The 24,948-nt window shown below is 41.4% G+C and overlaps 1 protein-coding gene across 1 annotated transcript in view; it reads right to left on the reverse strand.

Moving 5' to 3' along the window:
- SLC23A2 (solute carrier family 23 member 2) overlaps positions 1-24,948 on the reverse strand; it is a 147,846-nt gene that overhangs the window by 58,871 nt on the left and 64,027 nt on the right. Inside the window, exon 3 of the mRNA XM_060077922.1 lies at positions 7,224-7,322. Coding sequence (XP_059933905.1) covers positions 7,224-7,322 — 99 coding nt within the window. The remainder of the gene's footprint in view (positions 1-7,223; positions 7,323-24,948) is intronic.

Consider the following 24,948-nt stretch of genomic DNA (forward strand, 5'->3'; position numbering starts at 1 on the left):
CAAAAGAAAAGATCTAATAACTAATAAAATATAACCTAAATATTTAACTCTCTTCAATTATCTAGAACACAAAAATTCACAAAAAATATTTGCAAAAATTCAACCATAAGGAACATTTCAATACATTCCAAAAAATAATACAAATAACATTTTCTGATCACAATACAATAAAAATGGAAATTAAAAAAACAGACAATCAAAAACCCTCCTCCAGGGACTTCCCTGGTGGTCCAGTGGTTAAGAATCGGCCTTGCAATGCAGGGGATGCCAGTTCAACCCTGGTGCAGGAACTAAGATCCCACATGCCACAGGGCAACTAAGCCCATATGCCGCAACTACTGAGCCCATGCGCTCTGGAGCCTGCACGTCACAACTAGAGAGAAGCCTGCGCACTGCCATGAGGAGCCTGCATGCCACAACAAAAGATCCCACATGCCGCAACTAAGACTCGACTCAGCCAAAAAAAAAAAAAAAAAAAGAAAGACCCTCCTCTATCTGGAAACTTTTAAATGCCCCCTTAAAGGGCAAAGGGGAAGAAATACGATCTAAAATAGCAAACTATTTAGAAAATAGAAAATTTATTAGAATTAAATATGAAAATCCACTGGATATAGCTAAAGCAGTGCTTAGTGGAAAATTCATAGTCTTTGCACTTAAAACAAAAAGACAAACTAAGCATATACCTCAAAAAATAATAGAAAATAATAGGAAAACCAATAAAGGAATAAAAAACGTATACATTAGAAAACAGAAAAGCATTTGCACTAAGTAAATCTAAAATTTAGTTCTTTTAAATTAAAAAAAAAGCCAACTTGCTAATCCAGGGAAATAAAAATGGAGCAATGTGGAAGGAGAAAGGACAAGCATAAAAAATCAGAAAAAAAGTGGAAATAATCACAGAAGGAATTAAAAAACATAAAAATCCATTTTGCTCAGTTCTATGTATATAACTTGAAAATTAGAATGAGTCAGATATTTAGAAAAAAATACTTTACCAAAACTGACTCCAGAATAACGTAAGTCCCAAACTGACTGATTCCTAAAGAAGAAATAGAAATTCTCAAAGGTATGTCAAAAAAAATACTAGACTCAGACGATTTTATAGGGAATGCTAACAAACTTTTAAATACACACACACTCAACATATTACATGTAATATTTATGTTTCATAAACAGACACAAATTCCCATGTTTTTTTAAGGAAAAGAACACTCCCCAAAATCTTTTTTTTTTTTTTGCCAAGCCGTGTGGCATGTGGGATCTTAGTACCCTGACCAGGGATTGAACCCGCGCCCCCTGCAGTGGAAGTGCAAAGTGTTAACCACTGGACTGCCAGGGAAGTCCCTCCCCAAAATCTTTTGTGAAGCAAATATAATACCGATATCTAAACCTCCCAGGGCTTCCCTGGTGGCGCAATGGTTGAGAGTCTGCCTGCCGATGCAGGGGACACGGGTTCGTGCCCCGGTCCGGGGGGATCCCACATGCCGTGGAGCGGCTGGGCCCGTGAGCCAGGGCCGCTGAGCCTGCGCGTCTGGAGCCTGTACTCCGCAGTGGGAGAGGCCACAACAGTGAGAGGCCTGCGTACCGCAAAAAAAAAAAAAAAAAAAACCTCCCAAAGATGACACTACGCCCCCCCAAAAAAACTTCAGATCAACCCCACTCATGAATATTAATGCTCAAATCCTAAAGAAATATTTATTAACAAAATCCAGCAACACATTAAAAATAATAATATATTGTGATCATACACATCAAGAATGCATTGATGGTTCAACACTGACAGCCTCAGTTGTTGTTGAACTATCTCTCAATAGATCATATTGAGAGATATTAGGAGGAAAATCAAATGATCATCTCTATAACACACAGAAAGCATCTGCTCAAAATTCAAAAGTTATACTTGATTTTGAAAGATTCAATAGATTAAGAATAATAATTCAATAGATTAAGAAGGATATTTCCTTCACATAGTGAAATGTATCTATTTAGGCCAAAACCACTATCATAATAGAGAAACTATAACCACCGAAGTCAAGGATGTCCACTATCACCCCCATTACTTTTACTGAAGGTACTAGCCAATGCTAGATACGTCTAGTAAAGAAAGTTCGTTTTCTTATTCTAGATAAGAAAGTAAAATTACAAGAATAAAAATTAGATAAGGCAAGGTAAACTTATCACTATTTGCAAATGACATGAATGTATACTTGGAAAATCTGAGTAATCAAATGAAAACAAGATATTCAGTAAAGTAATGGAATATAAAACCAATACACAGTCATCAACAGTTACAAGGTTTGTAGATATAATGGACAAACAAGTTTGATTACCAAAAGACATTAGAAAGATAAACTACCTATCAATAAACTTGCGAAATATGAAAGACATAAATGAAGAAAACTTCAAAACCCCTCCTAAAAGATACAAAAGAAGAACAGAACAAACAGAAAGACTTATCAGTCTTAAACATAAAGACTAAGCATCATATAGAGGCCAATTTTCTCTAAGCGAATTACTAAATCTATGCAATCCCAATAAAAACACCAATAGGTATTTTTGGGGTTGTTGGGGGATGATGAGGGTGATTAGACAAGCTGATTCTACAGCTCATAAATATGATTAGAAAAATTCTAAAAAAGAGCAACATGGAGAAACTAGCCCTAAAAGATATAAAACACCATTAGTCTACAATAAAAATATGGTACTGGTGCCTGAATAGACAGAACATCTAAACAGAAAATAAAGCCCTGAAATAGGCCTAATTACATTGGGGATTTGGTATATGCCAAAAATATTTCATATCAGTTGAGGAAAAGATGAGATTATTCAATAAATGGGGTCGGGGTACTGGGTAGCCATCTGGGAAACAAAGCTGGAGCCATATCTTCAGAGTAATTCCAAATAGATCAAGTATTTATTAAACATAAATAACCATGAAAGTACTAGCAGAAAACAAGAAGAGAATTCTCTTCTAAATTTAAAATTAAAAAAGGCCTTTCTAACCATGGCTCAAAATCCAGAATCCATAAAAGATTGACTAATTTAACTACATAATTTTTTATCAGCTCTACATGGCAAAAATCATAAGCAAAATGGTGACATCTGTAACTCCTATCAAAAAGGGCAATGCGGGCTTCCCTGGTGGCGCAGTTGTTGAGAGTCCGCCTGCCAATGCAGGGGACACGGGTTCGTGCCCCAGTCTGGGAGGATCCCACATGCCGTGGAGCGGCTAGGCCCGTGAGCCATGGCCGCTGAGCCTGTGCGTCCGGAGCCTGTGCTCCACAACGGGAGAGGCCACAAGAGTGAGAGGCCCGCGTACCGCAAAAAAAAAAAAGGGCAATGCTCTCCTAGAAATTAGTAAAAAGACCAAGAACCAACACTTAAAACTGCATAAAAGATATGAAAGAAAGTACACAGAAAAGGATATACAAGTGGCTCTTAAGCATGTGAAAAAGAGATGCAACCTCACTAATGAAAAATACAAGATAAAATTATACTATGACAACCAAATTGAGAGACATACTACAAAGTAAATTGGCCCATACTATTCAGAAATGTCAAGGTAATGAAAGACAAACAACACTATGGAACTGTTCCAGATCAAAGGAGACTAAATATACACATTAATGGGACTTCTCTGGTGGTGCAGTGGTTAAGAATCCACCTGCCAATGCAGGGGACACAGGTTCGAGCCCTGGTCCAGGAAGATCCCACATGCCACGGAGCAGCTAACCCCGTGCACCACAACTACTGAGCCTGCATGCCACAACTACTGAGCCCACATGCCACAACTACTGAAGCCCGCGCACCTAAGAGCCCGTGCTCCGCAAGAGAAACCACTGCAATGAGAAGCCCGCACACCACAACAAAGAGTAGCCCCTGCTCACCACAACTAGAGAAAGACTGCATGCAGCAATGAAGGCCCAACGCAGCCAAAAATAAATAAATAAATTAATTAATTAAAAGATACGCATTAACAATTAGATGCAGTAAGTGATATTGATTTGGATCCTGGAACTAAGCTTTATCTATTTAACTCCTTATTATTTAGTTGTAAGGGACATTACTGGAACTGAGGAAATTCAAATGAAAATTATTAAGCTTCATTTTAAAATTGAAATTAATGAAATCAACTAATGATCAATAATAATTGTATCAATGTGAATATCCTAATGTTTTTGTTTTTAGGAAATATACACTGAAGTTATTTAGGAATAAAGGAGCATTATGTCTGTAACTTACTTTCAAACAGTTCAGAAATAATAGGTGTATATAGAGAGAATGATTTTTAAAACCATGAGATTATCTATTCAAGATATTAAAATTAATTTAAAAAATAAAAAAAATTCCATATACATTTACTAACCTGGTGAGGTATACATTATGTAGGTGGGGTGGGGACTAGCAGTAGCTCACTGTCCATGGTACAACACTCTCGGATATGTGTGTAGGCGTGAGTGGAAAAGAATGTGGAATATACACACCAGACTGCCAGCTGCCAGTTATGTGGGGTAGACCAAGAATGGAGACAGCACATTTTAAACTGTTCAATACAATTTTGAACTGTTTATGTTAAACAAGTATGCTCAAGAGAACTTTGTTTTTCAAGACCAGCTAGTACTGGGATAAAAGGTAACTTAAAGAGAATCTGCAGGAATCATAAGTCAAAAAAGGTAAAAACTAAAAAACACTTTAAAAAAATACCCTCATTATGAAGTTCAAGTCCTTCAACATTCCTAATCTAAGAGTCCCAATGATACTGAGGTCCATCCTATGGACTCATGATTGATGATTTGAGGCATTATCCTTCTCATCCTTTCAGGAAAAAAAATCCCTTTAAGCAAATTCCAAGATGAGTATCTTATACCTAATACCATACTAGCCAGCATTTATCATAAGAACTTCAAGAGTTTTAATGGACATCAGAAAAGTCAAGTTTTTAATAAAATAAGTGAATACATTACAATGAATTAAGAAACCCTGTGAATATGGGGAACGCAAAGGACAGGCTCTCTTGGCTCTCAGTTCTCTTGTCTCTTCTTGAATGGTCCATTCTTATTTCACAGTCAGGTGTTAGAGAGCCTTTCAACGCCATCTGAAAAGCAAGATCCCAGAGGGCAGCATCCTCTGGTGTGAAGTTTTCTTTACACAAATTTAAGACAGCAAAGGACCTAAACATTTCATTTTCTTCACCTTTAAAACAGGGATAGTGATAGCACCTTTCTAACAGGGTTGCTATGAGGACTAAATGTGACAGGTTGCTTAAAGCATTCAGCCAAGGGTCTGGATCCTTAGCACTATTCAACACACGATAACTCTCACTATCCTTGTCATTTCATAAGACAAGGAAAAAAAAGACCAGTAAAATAGGAAGATATTCTATTTCACTAGTATTCAAGGAAATACACACCTATAAAAGTTTAGATGATGAAAAAAATGTTCACCCAAACAATAAATGTCTAGCAGAAATGTGTTAACTTTAGTGTACTAGACATTTTTCCTGCCAACAGATCAGTAAAAGGTACAGCTACAGATGTTTAAAAACCTGAAGAACTAATGCTCCCTACTATTCATTTCAAAAGACAGCCATCACAGTATAAACTACACATATACAAAGGAATATTACTCAGCCATAAAAAGGAATGAAATTGGGTCATTTGTAGAGACATGGATGGACCTAGAGACTGTCATACAGAGTGAAGTAAGTCAGAAAGAGAAAAACAAATATCGTATATTAAAAGACAGCCATCAACTCCTGGATAATGAACATCCAAACTCATGACAGCCTACAGCCTAGAAATTCTGGTGACTCTCTGATTAAGGCCCAAATAACTGAGGATTGGATGCAGCCCAACAAGTCTGTAAAAACAGAAGCACTTTGCTATAAGATGTGCCTCTTGGATGTTGAGACCCAAGCCAGACAGGCAGTGGGCCCCTCCCAGATCCTGCTCTGTGGAATGAGTCTCTGCTGCAGACCACAGCCACAACCATGGCTGCTCCAATCTGTGCTCTGAGGAGCAACTGGGAAACCAACACTGCAGGAATTTCAACATATCAGCATGAATCTAGCTTCCACAATAACAGCCATATTGGTCAAGATAGCCAAAAATGAAATTTCCATCTCCCAAACTGGAAAAGAAAGAAAAAGAAAAAGGGAGAAAGAGAAAAAGAAAGAAATCACAGACACAAAAATCTGATTATTTAAGAATTTCAATATAATTTCTTTTGTTCTTTATCATTTTCATGATTACACTGTAAACTTACTGCACTAATACCCAAGCTGGGTATTATAATTGTATATATCAACTTCTAGTGGTCTGTTACTAGAATACACAGTATACACTGTTTACAGTGCAGTACAGTGGTTCTAGAATATAATGCATCATTATATAAGTTGATGATAGTAAAAATAAAATCTGTTTTAAAAGTCTGTCAAGTGAAACTCAAATGAAATTGAGAAGTCTTAGGGCTGCAATGCAGTCTGGAAATGCCATGTTATCATACTTTTCATATGTGTTAGGCACAGTGGCAGGTACAAAGAGAAAAAGAAATCAAGGCATGTGGACCCTCTCCAGGCAGCTCTCTCCTGGCCTCTATGAACATGGTCACACATTCTACGGTCACATAGACTGACCTGTCAAGCAGAGGGGATGAGGTGGGAAAAAAGATTCTCCCACTTCAGAGTGATTTTCAAAGATCTTTGTCCAAGGCACTTTCACAGTCTACATAACCTATCTACTGGTGTCTCCTATTTACTGTACACATGGTATGTACCAGGCACAATGCTGATAACTTTATATATATTACTTCATTTAATACTCACAACAATTTTAAGACAGATGCTAATATTTTTATACCCATTTTAGAGATGAGGCAACTAATGCCCAGAAAGCTTTAGACCCCCTCAGGGTCTGAGTCATATTAGCACCCAGACCTAACACTTCCCTCTGGCATCCTGGCTGAGGTTTTAAAAATATCTAGATAAAGACCTCTACATGGTTTTCACTTTAATGTTGCCATTAAAACAATTAAAAATTAGTAACTTCTATTCCTCATCACTCCTTCTATTTCCATTGTAAAGAGAACACACACACACACACACACACACACACACACACACACTCAGGAGGGTAGAGACAAAACTCCAGATGGATATCCGCTTCCTTGTAGGGGATCTGGGACAGCAGTGGTGGGTGAGTGGCTGGGGCTGATGCAAGGGGTACCTTTTCTGCGATGCCATTTTCTGTCGTGTATATTGCCATGAGCTCGGTGTCTTCATTGTCCTGTTCACCGCTGGACGTGGCACCTCCATTGATCACCACCTGAAGGGAAACACTTCATTTAGAGGTTGTTTTCACCCTGTACACTCTGTTGTATGAAAACATTTTCCCCCAAAGAAAAAAACTGCATTTTCACTTATCAGATTAGCCAAGTTTTAAGTTTTCTTAAATGAAACTCCTGACAAATGCGCGCTGCACCAGTGATCACACGTGGTTTTGTTTTGTTTTTTTTTTTTTTTTGCGGTACGCGGGCCTCTCACTGCTGTGGCCTCTCCCGTTGCGGAGCACAGGCTCTGGATGCGCAGGCTCAGCGGCCATGGCTCACGGGCCCAGCCGCTCCGCGGCATGTAGGATCTTCCCGGACCGGGGCACGAACCCATGTCCCCTGCATCAGCAGGCGGACTCTCAACCACTGTGCCACCAGGGAAGCCCTTACACGTGTTTTTGATGGAGAGATGTACCATGTGTCCTACAGAGTGAGGCTGCATGAATGGGGGTCAGTTGAAGGAGACCAGAAATGCAACACCCAAAGGAACTACAAGGAGTAGGACCCTCAACAGCCTCCATGGACAAGGGAGGCTTGGCTGAGAGGACAAAGCTGCAGTTTCTGAGCGGGTGAGAGGCATTCTGAGCTGCCTTGGTTAAGATCCCTTCCCAGGTAACGCCTGATAACAACTTACTTCTATGTTCCTACAGGGAAGAAATGTGCCAGTTAGAGCAATTCACGCACTGCTGTTACCCTAACTTACTAACTTATATTTCTCACTGCAGTTAAATAAACTAGCCCACTGGTGTGTGCCTTTCCTTGTGGCATTGGAGGGATGTGGATGGGCAGGGGCTGTCTACGCCAACAAAGTTGAGTTTCTGGGCCCTAAAGGTATGGACTAGAAGTTATCCTGAGAATCAAAAGAAAACACCTGGGCACCCAGCAGGTCACGACCCCTCTTTATGCCTACCCTTGGTGAGATAGAGCACAGTCTCCTTAGGTCCTGGCTGACTGCAAGAACCTTAAAATATTTTTAGTCTTTAGCCTAATGATTCCATTTTTAAGAATCTATCTTGAAAAAAATAATACTGAATGTAATTATATGTATGAATAACAACACAACTACATTTTTTAAATACAGAGGAAAAAAAGAAAAACCACACAAAAAGTTTAAATTCTGGTGTTATAAAATACACTAAGGAGAAGTAAAAGATGAGTGATGGTGTAAGAGAAAACACGGTGCAACACATAACAATGATCGGTATTAGTAATTCAAAAAGAACACCTGCAAATCCGTAATACAAATAACCCAAAGGATAGGAGTCTATGATCCACAGGGAAAAAAAAAATTAAAATATTCAATGAGACACAAAAAAAGCTGTTCAACCTTACGTAAAATTATAGAAGTGACAAAATATAATTTCATTTTTTAACATAAATTAGGGGGAAATTTTAAAAGATGAATCTGGTGTTGACCAGGGTGTAGGGAGATTATGTTCTTGGTGGAATGAACTTTGTGGTGGGGAACTTAGCACTGGGATTCGAAACAGGCATTTTCTTGGAGCCAGCAATTACACTCACGGAAACTTATCCTCCAGAAATATCTATGCAATATCTATGTTCAAGGTTGATGACTGCAGCATTATTTACAATGCTGAACACTCAGAAAACCTTAAATGTTTATCAAAAAGAGAGACATCGTTAAATTATCATATATCCGTTTCAAGAATAATATTCAGCCTTTTTTTTTTTAAGTTTTTAATTTTTTGGCCCTGCCACATGGCTTGCAGGTTCCCCGACCAGGGATCAAATCTGGACCCATGGCAATGAAAGTGCCGACTCCTACCCACTGGACCACCAGGGAATTCCCAATATTCAGCCATTTAAAAGAATAAAACTGGGCTTCCCTGGTGGCGCAGTGGTTAAGAATCCTCCTGCCAATGCAGGGGACACAGGTTCAATCCCTCACATGTTGCGGAGCAACTAAGCCCGTGAGCCACAACTACTGAAGCCCGTGAGCCTAGAGCCCGTGCTCCGCAACAAGAGAAGTCACCACAATGAGAAGCTCGGGCGCCGCAATGAAGAGCAGCCCCCACTCTCCTCAACTAGAGAAAGCCTGCGTGCAGCAACGAAGACAAAACACAGACAAAAATAAATAAATTTTTTTAAACATGGGCACTTTATGTAGATTGACCCATTTAATAAAAAAAAATTTTTTTTAAGAATAAAACTGATGTACTGACAAAGAAACAAGTCCAAGAAATACTGTTTTTTTTAAAAAGCCACAAAACAGTAAGCCTAGAATTATCCCAACTATGCTAAATAAAATCAAAATTTAATATCCTCTCTACCTGTCCAAATGTTTGGTTAAGGATCCAGAAAAGTCACAAACTACTATGAAGGTTGCCCTAGGTGCAAGGAGTAATGATGGGCAGCTTTCATTTTTCATTCCCAACCCTTCTTTAGCATGTGGATCTTTTATAATCAGTATATTTGTGTGTTAGTTGATACTGCTTTTTAAAATGGCTAATAAAAAGATGTACACCAGGGACTTCCATGGTGGTCCAATGGGTAAGACTCCGTGCTCCCAATGCAGTGGGCCTGTGTTCGACCCCTGGTCAGGGAACTAGATTCTGCATGCATGCCACAACTAAGAGTTCGCATGCCACAACTAAGATCCAGAGTGCTGCAACTAAGACTTGGCGCAGATTAGATAGATAGATATTAAAAAAAAAAAAAAAAAAAGACATACACCAGTACACCAAAACAGTAACAGTGACTGTCTTTAATCAGTGGAGCCATTTTCACCCTCTTTTTCCCTTTATATATTTTGATAATTTTCTCTAATGAGGACAATTTATTTTTGTAACAGGGAAGAAATTAAAAAGACTAAAGATTCAAGCAGCATGGCTTGGACTAACTAAGGCAGTCCAGAGAGATTTCAATCCACCTATTTTTGCACTTGAGGAAATCAGGCCAAAGAACATTTTAATTTCTTATTCAAGGTCATATAGATTATATAACCCAAGTCTAAGGCTAGTTTTAAAGTATTCCAAAAATCTCAATTAACTAGTACATAATTCTTACAGGATAAAATATTTTTATTTCAAATAAAGAGTCGCTTTTAAAACTCTCTCTAAGTCATGCTATAGCTTTTTACACAGCCGACTGAGTTTGTGGCATTTGTTTGCCTATAGAACTAGCTGCCAGCAGAATACATGCTCCTAGCCAAGTTCAAGTCCACAACATAAAACTCTAACCCACTATCACAACCATGCTCCAAGTCATATCACAGCAGCACTCAACCCACTTAGAAGCCAAGAGGTACACACACTCAGGATGAACCGTCTTAAAACAACATTTAATTACTTAGTCATCCGAAAAACCCAGGTCTGATTTAAAGTCCTATCCCAGCTAAAACTAACCATCTACATTCATCAATGGTTGCCGCAGAGAACAAGACTGCTTCATGGGTATGGGGTTTTCTTTTGGGGTGATGAAAATGTTTTGGAACTAGGCAGAGGTGATGGTTGCACAATACTGTGATTGTGTTAAATGTCACTGAATTGTTCCCTTTTAAACTATTAATTTTGTTGTGTGAATTTCACCTCAATATATTTTTTTTAATCTGTATATGTGTCACCAAAGAGTAGATTCTGGCAGGAGTTAGCAACTCTCACTCCTCCCCTGACTTATGATCCAGTGTGCCACATCTGGCTTTGGATGACATGCTGACTGCAGCGGGAGAGTGGAAGGGTGGGGTGAAGTAAAGGGGATGATGACGGGAACAGAGGCAGGCAGACCCTTTATGAGGCAACTGCCGGACAAGAAGGGACAGTGGCCTGAGCCAAGGATTTAACAGTGCTCTGGGAAAGGTAGTCTGGTTCAAGAGAGAGCTAGGACATGGCCTTAATACTGCCTGGGGACTGCCCAGACAGGAGCCGTAGCACCACAGCACCGCAGCTCTGCAGGGCGAGTGCAGGCGGAGACACCACCACAGTACGACGGGCAACATCCCAGGCCTGGACTGGATTTTGGGGGCAGAGGGGTAAAGCATCTGGGCTGCTGTCCAGTTCACTCACCCAGGTGGCCGGTGGATGGAGGTGCTGGTCCCAAAGAGATTTGTGTAGGGAGAGACAGAGTGACAAACTGGTACAACAGAAGTTTGTAAGTCAATTCAAAATATGTTTGATCCATAGAAATCATCCCATAAAGAAGCTTACTTTCCCAGGCCAGTGTGGGAAGTTTATTCAACTGTAAATATTATTGACCTACGATTTCTAACATATTTCCACAAGTAAAGCCATCCCTGGGGACCTCAGAGCCCACCTTCCATCCTGGAAGTCTCATGTTCCAGAGCTGAGCCACTGCCTCTCTCCAAGCCATCCTCACCCCTAAGAGAGGAAAATGCGCCCCTTCTTCCCAGGCCCCTGCTCCAACAGCGCTCCAACTGAGGATGACAACAAACCTAGAAGGTAGGAGGTTCTGGAGCAAATGGGAGATGAAACAGGTTTTCACTCAAGGGAAAGGGGAATTCAGCACCAGAGGGAGGCCAAGGCTATAGAAGAAAGGGACCACTGACCTGCTGTGTCTCCTGTGTCTATGTGCAGGGAGTGACTAAACATCACTGAAAGTAAAACACTAGTTGTTTCACTAATATTTTCCCTTTGGCGTATTAAATTAGCCACTCTAATGGTCCATTTTCTTAAAAACATGAAATTTAATTTTAAAAATCAAATCAGTTCTTCAGGAAACACAGAGTTTTTTTTTTAAGAGAAAGAGATTAAAATGTTGCTGATATTATGAAAGCTCCATATTTTTGAACCTCTAAATATTATTTCAACTGGGAAATAAAACACGTCTTGGAAAGCTTTTTAAACTTAATAAAAATGGATTTTCTTTTGTGTTATTAATAGCATCACAGATAACAGAGGGAAATCTTGGTATCTTTCATCTCAGGGAACTGATCATGTTTTTCTTTAAAATATATATATATATCAGCAGACTATTTAAAAATTTTTCAGGAACCATGTCCTTTCTCCCCCCAGAACTATTTGAAATCAAACTTGTGGCTTTAAATTTTTTTCACCTAAACTAATATTATACACTCAATCAGTTTAGGAAAGCAGGTTCTCTCTGCCTAAATTTGTCCAGTTGGTTTTGTCTCCAACAAAAAAAAGGCTATGCTGCCTTTGGTGGGGGTATGTGTCTACTGCTCAGTAAATATGTCTTTCTTGCTTATGTGTTTTACTTCCACTAAGACAATAACGTTAAAGTATTTGTTTCTGAACAGTAACCCTGAGACGGTCAAATTGTATAGGAAGCAGGAGTGACAGGAGTCCCACACTGAGCATCATTATGTCAGCAATGCCAATTTAAACTGACAGCTGGATGAGCCTGTGTTACTCATACAGAAGGTAAAGGATGCAGGTACCAGGGAAACCCAGTACCTCTGATCAGAACGTTCAGAGCTCAACTTATCACCTATTGCAGATCTGGTGAAATTTACCCACCACTGACTGTCATGTGTCTGGTAGTCAAGTGAGCCATTTTCTACTAAAACAATCACTTTCAGAGAGGTAATAAAGGTCCCCAAATTAACTGCTTTCTATTCTTTTAATAAAAAGGTGGGAATTCCCTGGCGGTGCAGTGGTTAAGACTCGACGGTCTCACTGCCCGGGCCTTGGGTTCGATCCCTGGTTGGGAAACTAAGATCCCGCAAGCAATGTGGTATGGAGGTAACACACCTTATTCTTACCCCCCTACACACACCATTATTTCCTCTGATACGTGTATCTATACTACAATTAAAATGTGTTTTAAATAATGATGATATCAAGACTACTGCTTCACAGCCTTTAACCCAAGCCTCCTTTTAATGAACATAAAAATCTCCCACCTACCTTCAAATTATTTGAAACTTCAAGATTAACTGCCATGAAAAATAAATCAAAGTGAGTATAATACAACATATGCTAAACCTCCGGAGCTTGTCAATCTTAGGTTATGACACCCCAAAAGATCTAGCTGGTAAATCTAATTTAATAATACTGACCCTAAAGTTGGCAGAGGCAGCAAAGCCCCTAATCTTATTTCCATTGCTTCTCCAAATACAGCAGCTCCCTGTGACACACCCAGTGGCTACGTGCAAGCAAAACCATCAGAAGCAACCAATACTGCAGCCAAAAGCCCAGCCAACCCTACAAGCACAGCCTCCTTCCCTTGCACTGCCCAGCCCAGCCCAGGTCTTCTTTGGGCAGCTCTGAATTTCTTCAGCCTTCTCCAGAAAGCTCCTGGGGCCACAGCAGCCAGAGAATCCCTCCGGGTTCCAGGTGTGTCCCACCTGCCCCCCCAGCATGACTTGTCCTTCAAGAGGAGTAGAAGGTACCTCACCTCTCTCTAAAGCCAGCCCCTACCCCAAAGGGCTGGATGGGTCGATGTGCCATCACTGGCTCGTACTGCGAACGTTGTCTGTGCTCCTCCTGCTCCCACACACATCTCACAGCCGCAGTGACGGTGAAAGCTAATGTTGCTGGGCACAAATTCATGCCGAGCACTGGGCTGGGCACTTCACCAGATATCTTCAAGGCAATGTTTGCAAGAGCTTAATGAGGTATGTCCCTTGGACGCCCCCCACCCCCCATCATCAAACTGACTCCAGTAAAAATCCCAAGGGCACCCAGCAGGTTACGGCACACCACCCAAAAGGGGGCCATTGTCTTCCTTTCTTTCCAGGAGCTAACACTTTATAGATAACAAAGCTAAATTCTCTGACATGCAAATATGTAAGGGCTACAAACCAGCAAGAAAAAGGTGAACATTCCAACAGGAAAATAAGGAAATATAAATGGCTCCTGAATATTTGAAAAGATGTTCAACCTCACTCATGAGATGCAAATTAAAACTAAACTTTTTCATCTATTAAACTGGCCAAAGGCCCAGTCTGACCCACGTTCCACTGGCAAGCCTGAAGGAAAACAGGCACTCACCCTGCAAATGGAGATGAAATGACCTCAACAGAGGTCACTTAGTTGTACCCCTCAAATTACCAAGGCACACACCCTCTGCCTCAACAATCCCACTCTTAGAAATTTATCCTTCTATTACATCTGAGTGAACTGTCATACGCATGGTTATTCACTGCAGTGCAAATTGTAATAACAAAATATTAGAAACAATCTAGATGTCTATCTAGAAATAGTTAAATAAATTACGATACATCCATACCACAGAATGCTCTGGAGTTACCAAAAGAATGAGGATGTACTTTATATTCTGACGTAGGTACATACAGAACATCATCCATGACATATAAGTGGCTAAAGCAAGAGCAGAGCTATAGACATATGTAGATGCACACACGTGTGTAAAAGGGGATTTGCTTACATATTCACAAACTATTTCTTGAAAGGTAGTGTGTAGGAAGAATTGGTGCATGCAAGACCAAGCAAGGGGCTTTTCACTCAATACCCTTTGAACTCTTAAATTCTGAATTATATAAATATATCACCTAATGTTTAAAAAATAAATACTAGGGGCTTCCCTGGTGGCGCAGTGGTTGGGAGTCCGCCTGCTGATGCAGGGGACACGGGTCCATGCCCTGGTCCAGGAGGATCCCACATGCCACGGAGCGGCTGGGCCCGTGGGCCATGGCCGCTGAGCCTGTGCGTCCGGAGCCTGTGCTCTGCAACGGGAGAGGCCACAGCAGTGAGAGGCCCACGTACCCCAAAAATAAATAAATAAATAAATAAACAAATAAAAATTAAAAATAAATACTAATTTAAAACTAGAACTTCCTTTCAGGACCAATTAAAATTATGGTACATCTTCTAAGATAAACACCATGTTGTTGTTAACGAGGACGAGGCAAATCCACTTGAACTTTCTGGGAAAGAGGTCCAGGGCACCTTAGTAAGCACAGTTTAAAGCTGGTTACAGACGGTCTGCAAAAGTACCAGCCCATTTGAGCATACACACACGATGACAGGAGAATTACACACCCTGCTTCACAACCATGTATTAATGTGGAACCTCTTCCTGACCCTCACCACTGGTTCCAACATGAGAGCAGGACTCCTTCCATCTGGACTTCTTTCTTTCCTGGTTTCTAGAATATGGCCACAAGGATGAGCCTTCAAAAGGAGATGGAATGGGGCAAAAAAGATTCTCCCCCATCTTAGTGCAACTTCCAATGTTTTGGTGGAAAAACTCTGTCAAAGTATTTTGTCATTTTAGCTAAACTAACCACTAGTTTCTCCTTATTCTCTTATTTATTGCACATTTCACAAATGCCAGGTACCATGTTAATAAGTTTTCATATATTTTCTCATTTTATCCCTGTGACAACTCTGAGACAACTCTGAGATGCTATTTGCATTCCCATTTTAGGAAACTGATACCTAGAGAATTTAAGTAATTCCCTCGGGGTCTGAGTCACATTTGCAATGCAGACCTTACTCCAGACCTCAAGCTCTTTCCTTCAGGATTCTGGCCGAGGCTTTAAATAATATCTAGATAATCACTCTGCAGGTGCCCACCCTTCCATGGTCCACATACTTGTGCAGGCCTCTGAAGAAGGCTATCAGAGAAGGATTGTTTCCCAAAGCCAGTTAACGTTTGTAAAACAGTCAATGGCTTGAGTCTCCCTTCTGATCCTCCCATCTGCCTGGGTTCTGTGGTTTAAGAGGCACAGCAGAAGTGGAGAAGGGGAGTGGAACAAACATGTATTCACTGCATACTGTGTATGTGATCTGATGCTGCTATGTGTAATCTCATTTACTTTTCAAACATCCCAGGTGGCTGTGGCTTCAAGGATGAGTGAACGCACGGTTTCTCACGGGTATCAAGGGGTAAACTGAGACTTACAGTTAAGGCCCCAAAGCCACATCTTTCCACACACCAAGCTGCTCCTCCATAGATGGAACCAAATGTGATCTCCCCCTCCTACCCTGGGGCTATTGGTTGACGGCAGGCACAGCTCTGGCCAGCAGTGCTACAGGTTCTCCCTCAAACTGCTATGTGATCTAGGAATTTTCTCTGCAACTGTAACTTCTAATAGCCTTGTGTGCCACTCTGACAGCTGAGGTATTTCGGATCATCACTACAGCTCAACAGAGATAAAAGGGGAGAGGTGAAGAAGAGAGACATTCACAAAAAATATAAATGGCCAGGAACATGGAAGAAAAGTTTTCCATCTCATTAAAATTCAAAACTAAAGCAATTAGATTTCACTTATCGACTTGTTGATTTTTAAATCTAACATCTAGCATTGGCCTGTGTGCACAGTGGTGGAGTAGGGGGGTGGGTGGGGTTCTCTCACACAGCTGCTAAGAGTATAAACTGCTACAATAAGGTTAACATACACTAGTCTGTCATTTATAATAGCAAAGAATTAGAAACAACCCAAGGTCCCAATGAAGTTATAAGTTAGGTCCACGATTTGCTATCATGTCACCACTACAAATTATGTATTTCAATGACACTGATAAGCCAGGATATAATATGAAGTTAAAGGGTTTTATAAAGCAGATTGTATCTGTGTGTGTTTGTGCGTGTGTGTGTGTGTGTGTGTGTGTGTGTGTGTGTGAGAGAGAGAGAGAGAGAGAGAGAGAGAGAGAGAGAGAGAGAGAGAGAGAGAGAGAGAGAGAGAGAGGGAATTTTATAGAATACCCAAATATTTGTTTCAAGTCTCTGGAAAGAAATACACCAAAATATTAGCATGTTGTTTTTCTGGCTGATGGGACTTTAACTGATTTGGTTTCTTCCTCATCACACTGTTTTATGTTTTCTAAATTTTCTGCAGTGAACATATTTCTTTTCTAAATGAATTAAGTTATACAAATAACAAAACTGACAGAAAATAAACATATACAAGCTAGAAAAAAGGTACAGTGAAAGAACACGTTGGTTTTCTTACTACTTCCGTTTCATTGTGACAACAAGCCTGGGGAGAAATACAGATACTTTAAAACATGTAAAATGTAAAAGGGGGAGGGGGAATGACCAGGTAATTACTACCATGCAACTTCCCACAGCCTATTTTCCTCCTCAACTACTTTATTAAATCCTAACAGGAAATAAGCTTTTTCTCCAACAGAATTTTGGGCTTAGATTGTGGTAAAGAAATCAATCTGAAATATCTTACCTCTTATCATTAAAGCTCAGGAGACTGCCTACCTAGCTTGGGTGAATACAGGTAATGAAGGAATGGAGAATTCAAAGCTGGGGGTGTTCAGCAGGTGTAAACACCCAGAAGAAAAAGAACTCTTAACTAGTCTAGGAAATGCAAAAGACAGGCAGGAATGACAATGAGGGGTGGGAAAGGAAACAGACTAGGAGGCAGGGAGGCTGTCCTGGTGATCCTGGCAAGAAATAATGAGGACCCAAAGCAAGCAGTGGCAGCAGGGATGGTGCTGATGGTGGCCTTACAGCGCAGGGAAGACAGGAAGCTTAGGCTACTATGTCTGTTGCATTCTCCTCACGTCTGGTATAGCTTGGAGCACAAAGCAAGCATTGAATAAGAGCAGATGGGACAAGATGTCCTTCAAGGCCCAAATTCTATGGATCTGGCCTCACACAACACAAGTAAGAGATAATCAGCCACAATGCCAATCAACTTTGTAAACCTGCTCTAGGAGGTGACTGCAGCAACTCTTACTTTAAGATAGTTCATGCCAAACTGTAGGTGTCCCAATTATTAGATGGGCATTTTGTATTACTAACATCTCTCATTTCATTTAAAACTACCAAAACTCCATTCAAATGAAAAGCTGCAATATAAGAAACTATCTGAAACTCAAAACCAGAGCAGAAAATTTAATTTTTAAAATATCAAAAACTCTAGAAGGAAGGAAGAGGTAAGGAAAAGAATCTCTTAACATACATAAAACTCATTTGCATCCTATATTTTCAGTATTTTTATTTTAAAGCATATATTGGCATATCCCCTTTCTAAAATAAAAAAATTTTCCCACACATACATTTTTAAATAGAAAAGCCTGCTCATTTTGGCTGTTAAACTTTGACCTATCAACATTCCCTCCCCTAAATCATGGCCATTATGCAGTAGATTCAAGCTCTTATCTTACAGAAAGAGGGGAATTAAACCAATTCTCTGGGCAGGCTCCAGGAAATACACTCTCTCTTCATCCTCTTCTTAGAACGACACAATCTCAATCCCAATTTCTAATTATTAAGAGAACCTTTTCCAAAACAACTATTATTATCATCCAACTAAAACTTTCAATTTTAAGATCTAACAACTCTGAACTCTCTATTTAGGAAATGTACAAGAAGGAACTCCACAGCACCTGGTATTAAAGTCATATGAACAAGGACATGTTCCAGGCTTCCTTATTCACTCTTTTTAAAAGGACTATTTACACCAAAAAAAAATCTTCTGCCTTCTTTTCACTGCTGAGAATGAGCATGTTCAAATCTGCCATCGCAGAGTCAGGGGCCCAGGGGAATCAAAGATGAGGTCATCAAGAGGACGTGACCACCAGTTGACCCTAGAGCTGGACCTCGGCAACTGGAGGCTCCCCACCCCCGTCCTTGGAATGTACATTCTGCCCACTTCCCAGAGTGCGAGCTGTTCCAAGGACACAGCTTTGAGAGAGCACATCCAACAGGGGCCATCTGGATGGGATACATGACTGAACCCTGTTGAGGCCTCTGTATAAACTTTAAGATTCTGGAGGGGAGGTGTGGAGATCTACTCCTCTTGAGGCCACCCAAGACAAGCCTTGCCTGTAAGTTCCCTTGCTTGTTAAACCTGCCACCTACCAATCTGGAGAGTCTGCCTCTTTCTTTGGTCTCTCCCTGTCCTGCATGTTTCTGAACTAACACCATTATATGGTTTCTTCACCCACCCCTCCCCATGTCTGCCAAAGTCACTTCTCTTACAAGAAGAAAAGACAAGAGAAGTGAAGGGAAAGAAAGGGAAGAAAGGAGAGGGAAGGAAAGGAGAGGAAGTAGAGAGACCTGACAGGAAAAAGGAAAGGAAGGAGAGGACCATCTGTCTCCCTGGCTGCATCCTTACGTGGGCACAGCTCTGAGCTGCTCACCACCCCCTATAGCACACCCATCAGGCCACTGCCCTGGGGTCTCAGATCTCTTCCAGGAGGACGTCTCACCTCTTCTTTATAAAGCTGTTGGCCACCCTTCCCCCACCTTGGTGCCACCCAAACCTCTCCCTCCTGGGTTAGTGGTTCTTCATATACTTTCTTATGCCTGGACCAGGCCTCTTTCTCTGACTTCCTTCCAATCTGGCACACGTGTAAATTTACAGGAAGAAGAAAACCCATCTGTAGTAATACAAAATGGGGGAGGGAGGGGAACCAATTGTTTTCTGATCAATTCCATAACCATCCAATGCAAAAATAACCTTTATCTTCTAAATACTTTACTGTATTTTCTAAATTTCCTAACGTGAGCATGGATTACTTTTATAATCAGAGAAGGGCTTTTTTGTGTATGTCTAATAAAACATATGACTTTTTGAAAAGTTTCTCAAGAGCCAAAAATGTTTTCAGCTATTCATATGCTTACATTTGTTTGTAATTAAGCTGACCATATATCAGCCAAACCAGGACTCTTGTGAGCATAAAGGGGAACTGTAACAAGAAGTATGGACAACACGCATAAACCAGGACTGCCCAGCAAACCCAAATGTTATAATGCCTGTGTGTGTGTGTGTGTGTGCATGTGTGCGTGCGTGTGTGTGTGTGTGTGAGAGAGAGAGAGAGAGAGAGAGAGAGATCTCTTTACAATCCTCTTCCTAAGTATGAATCAGAAAGCTGTTTTCTGTGCTAGAAGATGCCAATATAAATCATGTTCAGATCTGATTTCAGATGGTCATTCTCAGCAAAAGAAGGAAGACCTGCTTCCTGGCTGCTAGAAGACAAAAGGGAAAAGATCTCAGATGCAAAGGAATCACGACTTTCCTGACTGTAAATGAATACAAAGCATCATGAAAGAATACAGAATTAAAGATTCTGCTCTATCAGTTCATTACTTCCCCAAAACAACTTAAAAACAAACAAAAAAAGTACCCTCTGTTCTGTTTGTGTGTCTCTTTTTTCACGGATGGGTGCCACCATACACCTAGGTGCCCTACCCCAACCCCTTCAGGTCATTCCCGACTTCCTGTTGTACCCACATCCAACCCAGCACCAAATCTGGTCACATCTACCTCTTCAGCACCTTTCAAAGCTGCCTTTTCCTCATCCACCTATCTTTCCTCTTAGATGCCCCCAAGGACCCCAATTCCCAGTTTCTTGACCTCAGCGGGACTGCCAAACCCTTTACCCAAATGCCTTTTCAACATCTTGAGCCCCAGAGCCCCTGCATCAGCCTTAATTCCCTCCTCACCCTACCTAGGGACCATGGCACATCACTGCAAGCCCTCACTGTCCTCTTTGGTGCTCACCTGGCTAAATCGAGCAATCCATCCTTACTGCTCATCCACCTGGCTTTCACAGCGCTTTCCTCACTGACTGCAAACACACGCAAGAAGGATGCCATTCTCCTGCTCAAACAATGACCTCTCTTGAGGTCTCCCTCCCACCTCAGCCACCACTCCTTACCTGTCCCTCTTGCTGGCCCTCCTCAGCCTCCATACCTCCAAACACTGCATCTCCTCAGTGCAGGGCCCTCAGACCCCCTTTCTCTCTTAGGGGCATCTACCCCCAGGAGATGCCATCTAATTCCTTGGCTTTAAATACCAGCTCCACACTGCTAACCTCCAGTGAATAGCTCCAGCCCACACTGCTTCCCTTACCAGCTTTCTATCCAGTGTCTCCACGGCCAACACCAAACTCATGACAACTCCCTCTGCCTTGCTCCATGTCAGTACTTGGCCAGTTCATCTCCAAGATGCTCCGGGGAAACCTGAAACCATCCTTGCCTTCTCTCTCTTGCCCCTACCGTCGTCTAGTCCAGCAGCATCCAGGTCAGCTCTCCTCCAGTGCCTGACCACTGGTCACCACCCCCACACCGCTGGCACCCTGGCTGGAGCCTTGTCAGCTCACCTGCTCTATGGCAGTCACCTCCTGAATGCTCCTCTGCTCCCCTCCTTCAGCTGGCTGCCCATTCAGCAGCCACAGGGATCCTTTAAAACTAGGCAGAGCATGTCACACCTCCGCTCAAAGGCCACCAACAGCTTTTCATCTAGCTCAAGAAAAGCCAAAATCTTTACCAGGGCCAGTGAGGCCTACACAGTCTGTGGACCCCGCCCTACCCTCTGTCCAGCAGCACCACCTACTCCGGGTTCCTCAGATATACCAAGTGCCTCTTGCCTCAGTGCCTTTGCACTTGCTGCTCACACGACCATGACGGGCTTCCCTCAACTCCTTCAGGCCTTTACTCAAATGCCATCTTCTAGTGCAGCCTTTCCTGGCCACCTGAAAGTTCAACACACCACCCCTAGCAGTTTCTATCCCTCTTCCTGGTTTTATTTTTTCCTTGGTACTTATCAATATCTAACACCTACACATTTGACTTATTTTTTGTGTACATTACCTGTCTCCCCTGCCAGAAGGAAAGCTCTGTGAGGTCAGGGTTTTTTGCTGTTTAATTCACTGCTGTTCCCTAGGCCCCTGAACCTGAGGGAAATACTGAGTGCATTTTTTAAGGGATAAATTAATCAATAGTCTGCAAGTCCTGAATCACCCTTGACTTTATGTTCTATTCCTCACTATCCCCCTCCCTTGATTTATTTTCTTCACAGAATTTGTCACCAGCCACTACATGATCCTTCTGCTTAGTTGTTTATTTTTTGTCTCCTCTCACCACCACCAGGAGATCAATTTCACGGCAGTAGGAACCCGTGTTCCCAGAGCCTCACATGGAGCGTCTGGGAAGGAAAGAATTCCTTTCCTTCCTACTCTCCCAGATCAGGTCACGATCAGTTCCCACCTGAACTGCTCTAATACCCTAACTCTCCTTCCAATCTCCAGACCCTTCCACTCCCAGCGCCCACAGCAGGAATTCTCTACCCTAAAACTTGAATGCAACTGATTTTGCTACAACCGTTCATGAGCACCCCCATTGCCCAACCCAACTCCGCTGTACTGTTTACACTGAACTTGTGCCCAGAGTGAGCATGGTTCCACTGTTCCCCCAGCCGAAAGGCCCGCGTTCGCCCTCCCCTGGACCTGCTACACCCAGACATTTTCAGGACTCTGATGTCATCTCCTCTGTGGCTGGGCAGGGGTCCCTCGTGGGCACGCTCACAGCACCCTTACTGAATTCAAACCCTAACACTATGGTTTGTTTGTCAACCTGCCATACCTCCTGCTATATTAGAAAAACCCAGTTTGGTCTACCTCCTGCATCTTTCTTTCCTGTGTATCTCCTTTACTACTCACACAGAATACTTCACTTCTGACACTCCTGCTACCAAATGTGTAGGGATTTTTCTCCACAGCAAGCAATTCTCAGTGACACCAGCTAGGTGTTCTATTGGGTTGGCCAAAAAGTGCTTTTGGTTTTTAAGTAAAAATGAAAGATACATCTTTCATTTTCACTAAGAACTTTATTAAACAATGTATTCAAACTTTTGTCCCACTACCTTCTGCCACTTTTCAGGCAACTTCATAATTCCATTCTTCCAAAACTTTTTATCTTTTTGAGCAAAGTACTGTTCCAGGTGCCTTTTACAGTCTTCCAGGGAATTGAAATTTTTTCCATTAAGAGAATTTTGTAAAGATCTAAATAAATGGAAATCCAAAGGTGCAATGTCTGGTGAATATGGTGGATGAATCAGAACTTTCCAGCCAAGCTGTAATAGTTTTTGCCTGGTTGTCAAAGAAACATGCAGTCTTGCGTTATCCTGATGGAAGATTATGCATTTTCTGTTGACTAATTCCGGACGCTTTTTGTCGAGTGCTGCTTTCAGTTGGTCTAATTGGGAACAGCACTTGTTGGAATTAATTGTTTGGTTTTCCGGAAGGAGCTCATAATAGTGGACTCCCTTCCGATCCCACCATATACACATCACCTTCTTTGGATGAAGACTGGCCTCTGGTGTGGTTGGTGGTGGTTCATTTCGCTTGCCCCACGATCTCTTCCATTCCACATTACTGTACAATATCCACTTTTCATTGCCCATCACAATTTGTTTTTAAAACGGAACGTTTTCATTACGTTTCAGTAGAGAATTGCATGCGGAAATATGGTCAAGAAGGTTTTTTCCACTTAACTTACGTGGAACCCACACATCAAAGCAATTCACATAGCCAAGCTGGTGCAAATGATTTTCAGCACTTGATTTGGATATTTTGAGTATGTCGGCTATCTCCCGTGTGGTATATAACATTGACTCTTCTCAATTAATATCTCGATTTGATCACTATCAACTTCAACTAATCTACCCAATCATGGAGTATCATCTAGCAAGAAATCTCCAGCATGAAACTGCACAACCTACTTTTGACACATTCGATCAGTCACAGCACCCCCTCCATACACTGCAAAAATCCTTTTTTTTTTCATTTCTGTTGAGTTTTTACCTTCCTTGAAATAATAAAGCATAATATGCCAAAAATGTTGCTTTTTTTCTTCCATCTTCAATATTAAAATGGCTACACAAAAATTCACCAATTTTGATGTCTTTTTAAAAATGCACGCTGATATGACAGCTGTCACAATATAATCTAACAAAATAGTTTGGAATGAAGTTAAAGACAACTAAGTGCTACTAGAGCCATCTTATGGAAAAAAACGAATGAACCTTTTGGCCAACCCAATACAATTTAACTCAACTCTGATACTGTCTACCTAGATGGAGTGTCAGAGCCCACAGGTTAAGGGCTCAGTCCCACATGACTAGTGCCCCTGCTACTTCTGATACCAATCTCAAGTAGTAACCCCAGCCTTACCCACAACTTCTGTCCAATTTGTCTACAAATTGGAGGTTCCCACAACCCCCTCCCCAGGTTTGATTAATTTTCTAGAGCTCACAGAACTCAGGGAAACACTTATGTTTTACCAGTTTATTAAAGGATATAATAAAGGATACAGATGAACAGCCAGATGAAGAGATACAGAGAGTGAGGTCTAGGAGGGGCCTGAGCACAGGAGCTTCTGCCCCTGTGGAGCTGTGGTGCATCACCCTCCTGGTGTGAATGTTTTCACCAGCCTAGGAGTTCTCCAAACCCTCTACTATTGGCTTGTGTGGAGGCTTCCTCAAGTAGGCATGATCAATCATTAACTCCATTTCTAGCCCCTCTCCCTCTCTAGAGGATGAGATATGAGGCTGAAAATGCCAAGCTTCAAATCATGGTTTGATCTTTTTGGTGACCAGTCACCATCCAGAAGCCCACACAGAGTCATCTTGTTAGAACATGATGCTCCTAGTGTTCTTTTCACTTAGGAAATTACAAGGAGTTCAGGAGTTCAGAAATTCAGGGGTTCTGTGCCAGGAACCAGGGACAAAGACTAACTTATATATTTTCTATTACTTCATACCCCAACTGGGCTGTAAGTAGCTTATTACCAGGTTTGTGTGGTACCCACCATGTTGGGGGCATTATGGGTTCCTAACATTATATGGCTCTGAAGAAAATACACTAGGGAAATCTGAAACAAATAGTGGATTTGTATGAACACTGATGAGTATTTCTCCCATTCTTTGATAAAATTGAACCTAATAAAGTTAATCCTCTGTCCATAATATCTCCA

Source organism: Mesoplodon densirostris, chromosome 16, assembly GCF_025265405.1.
Source record: "Mesoplodon densirostris isolate mMesDen1 chromosome 16, mMesDen1 primary haplotype, whole genome shotgun sequence".
In the NCBI taxonomy this organism is placed as follows: Eukaryota; Metazoa; Chordata; class Mammalia; order Artiodactyla; family Ziphiidae; genus Mesoplodon; species Mesoplodon densirostris.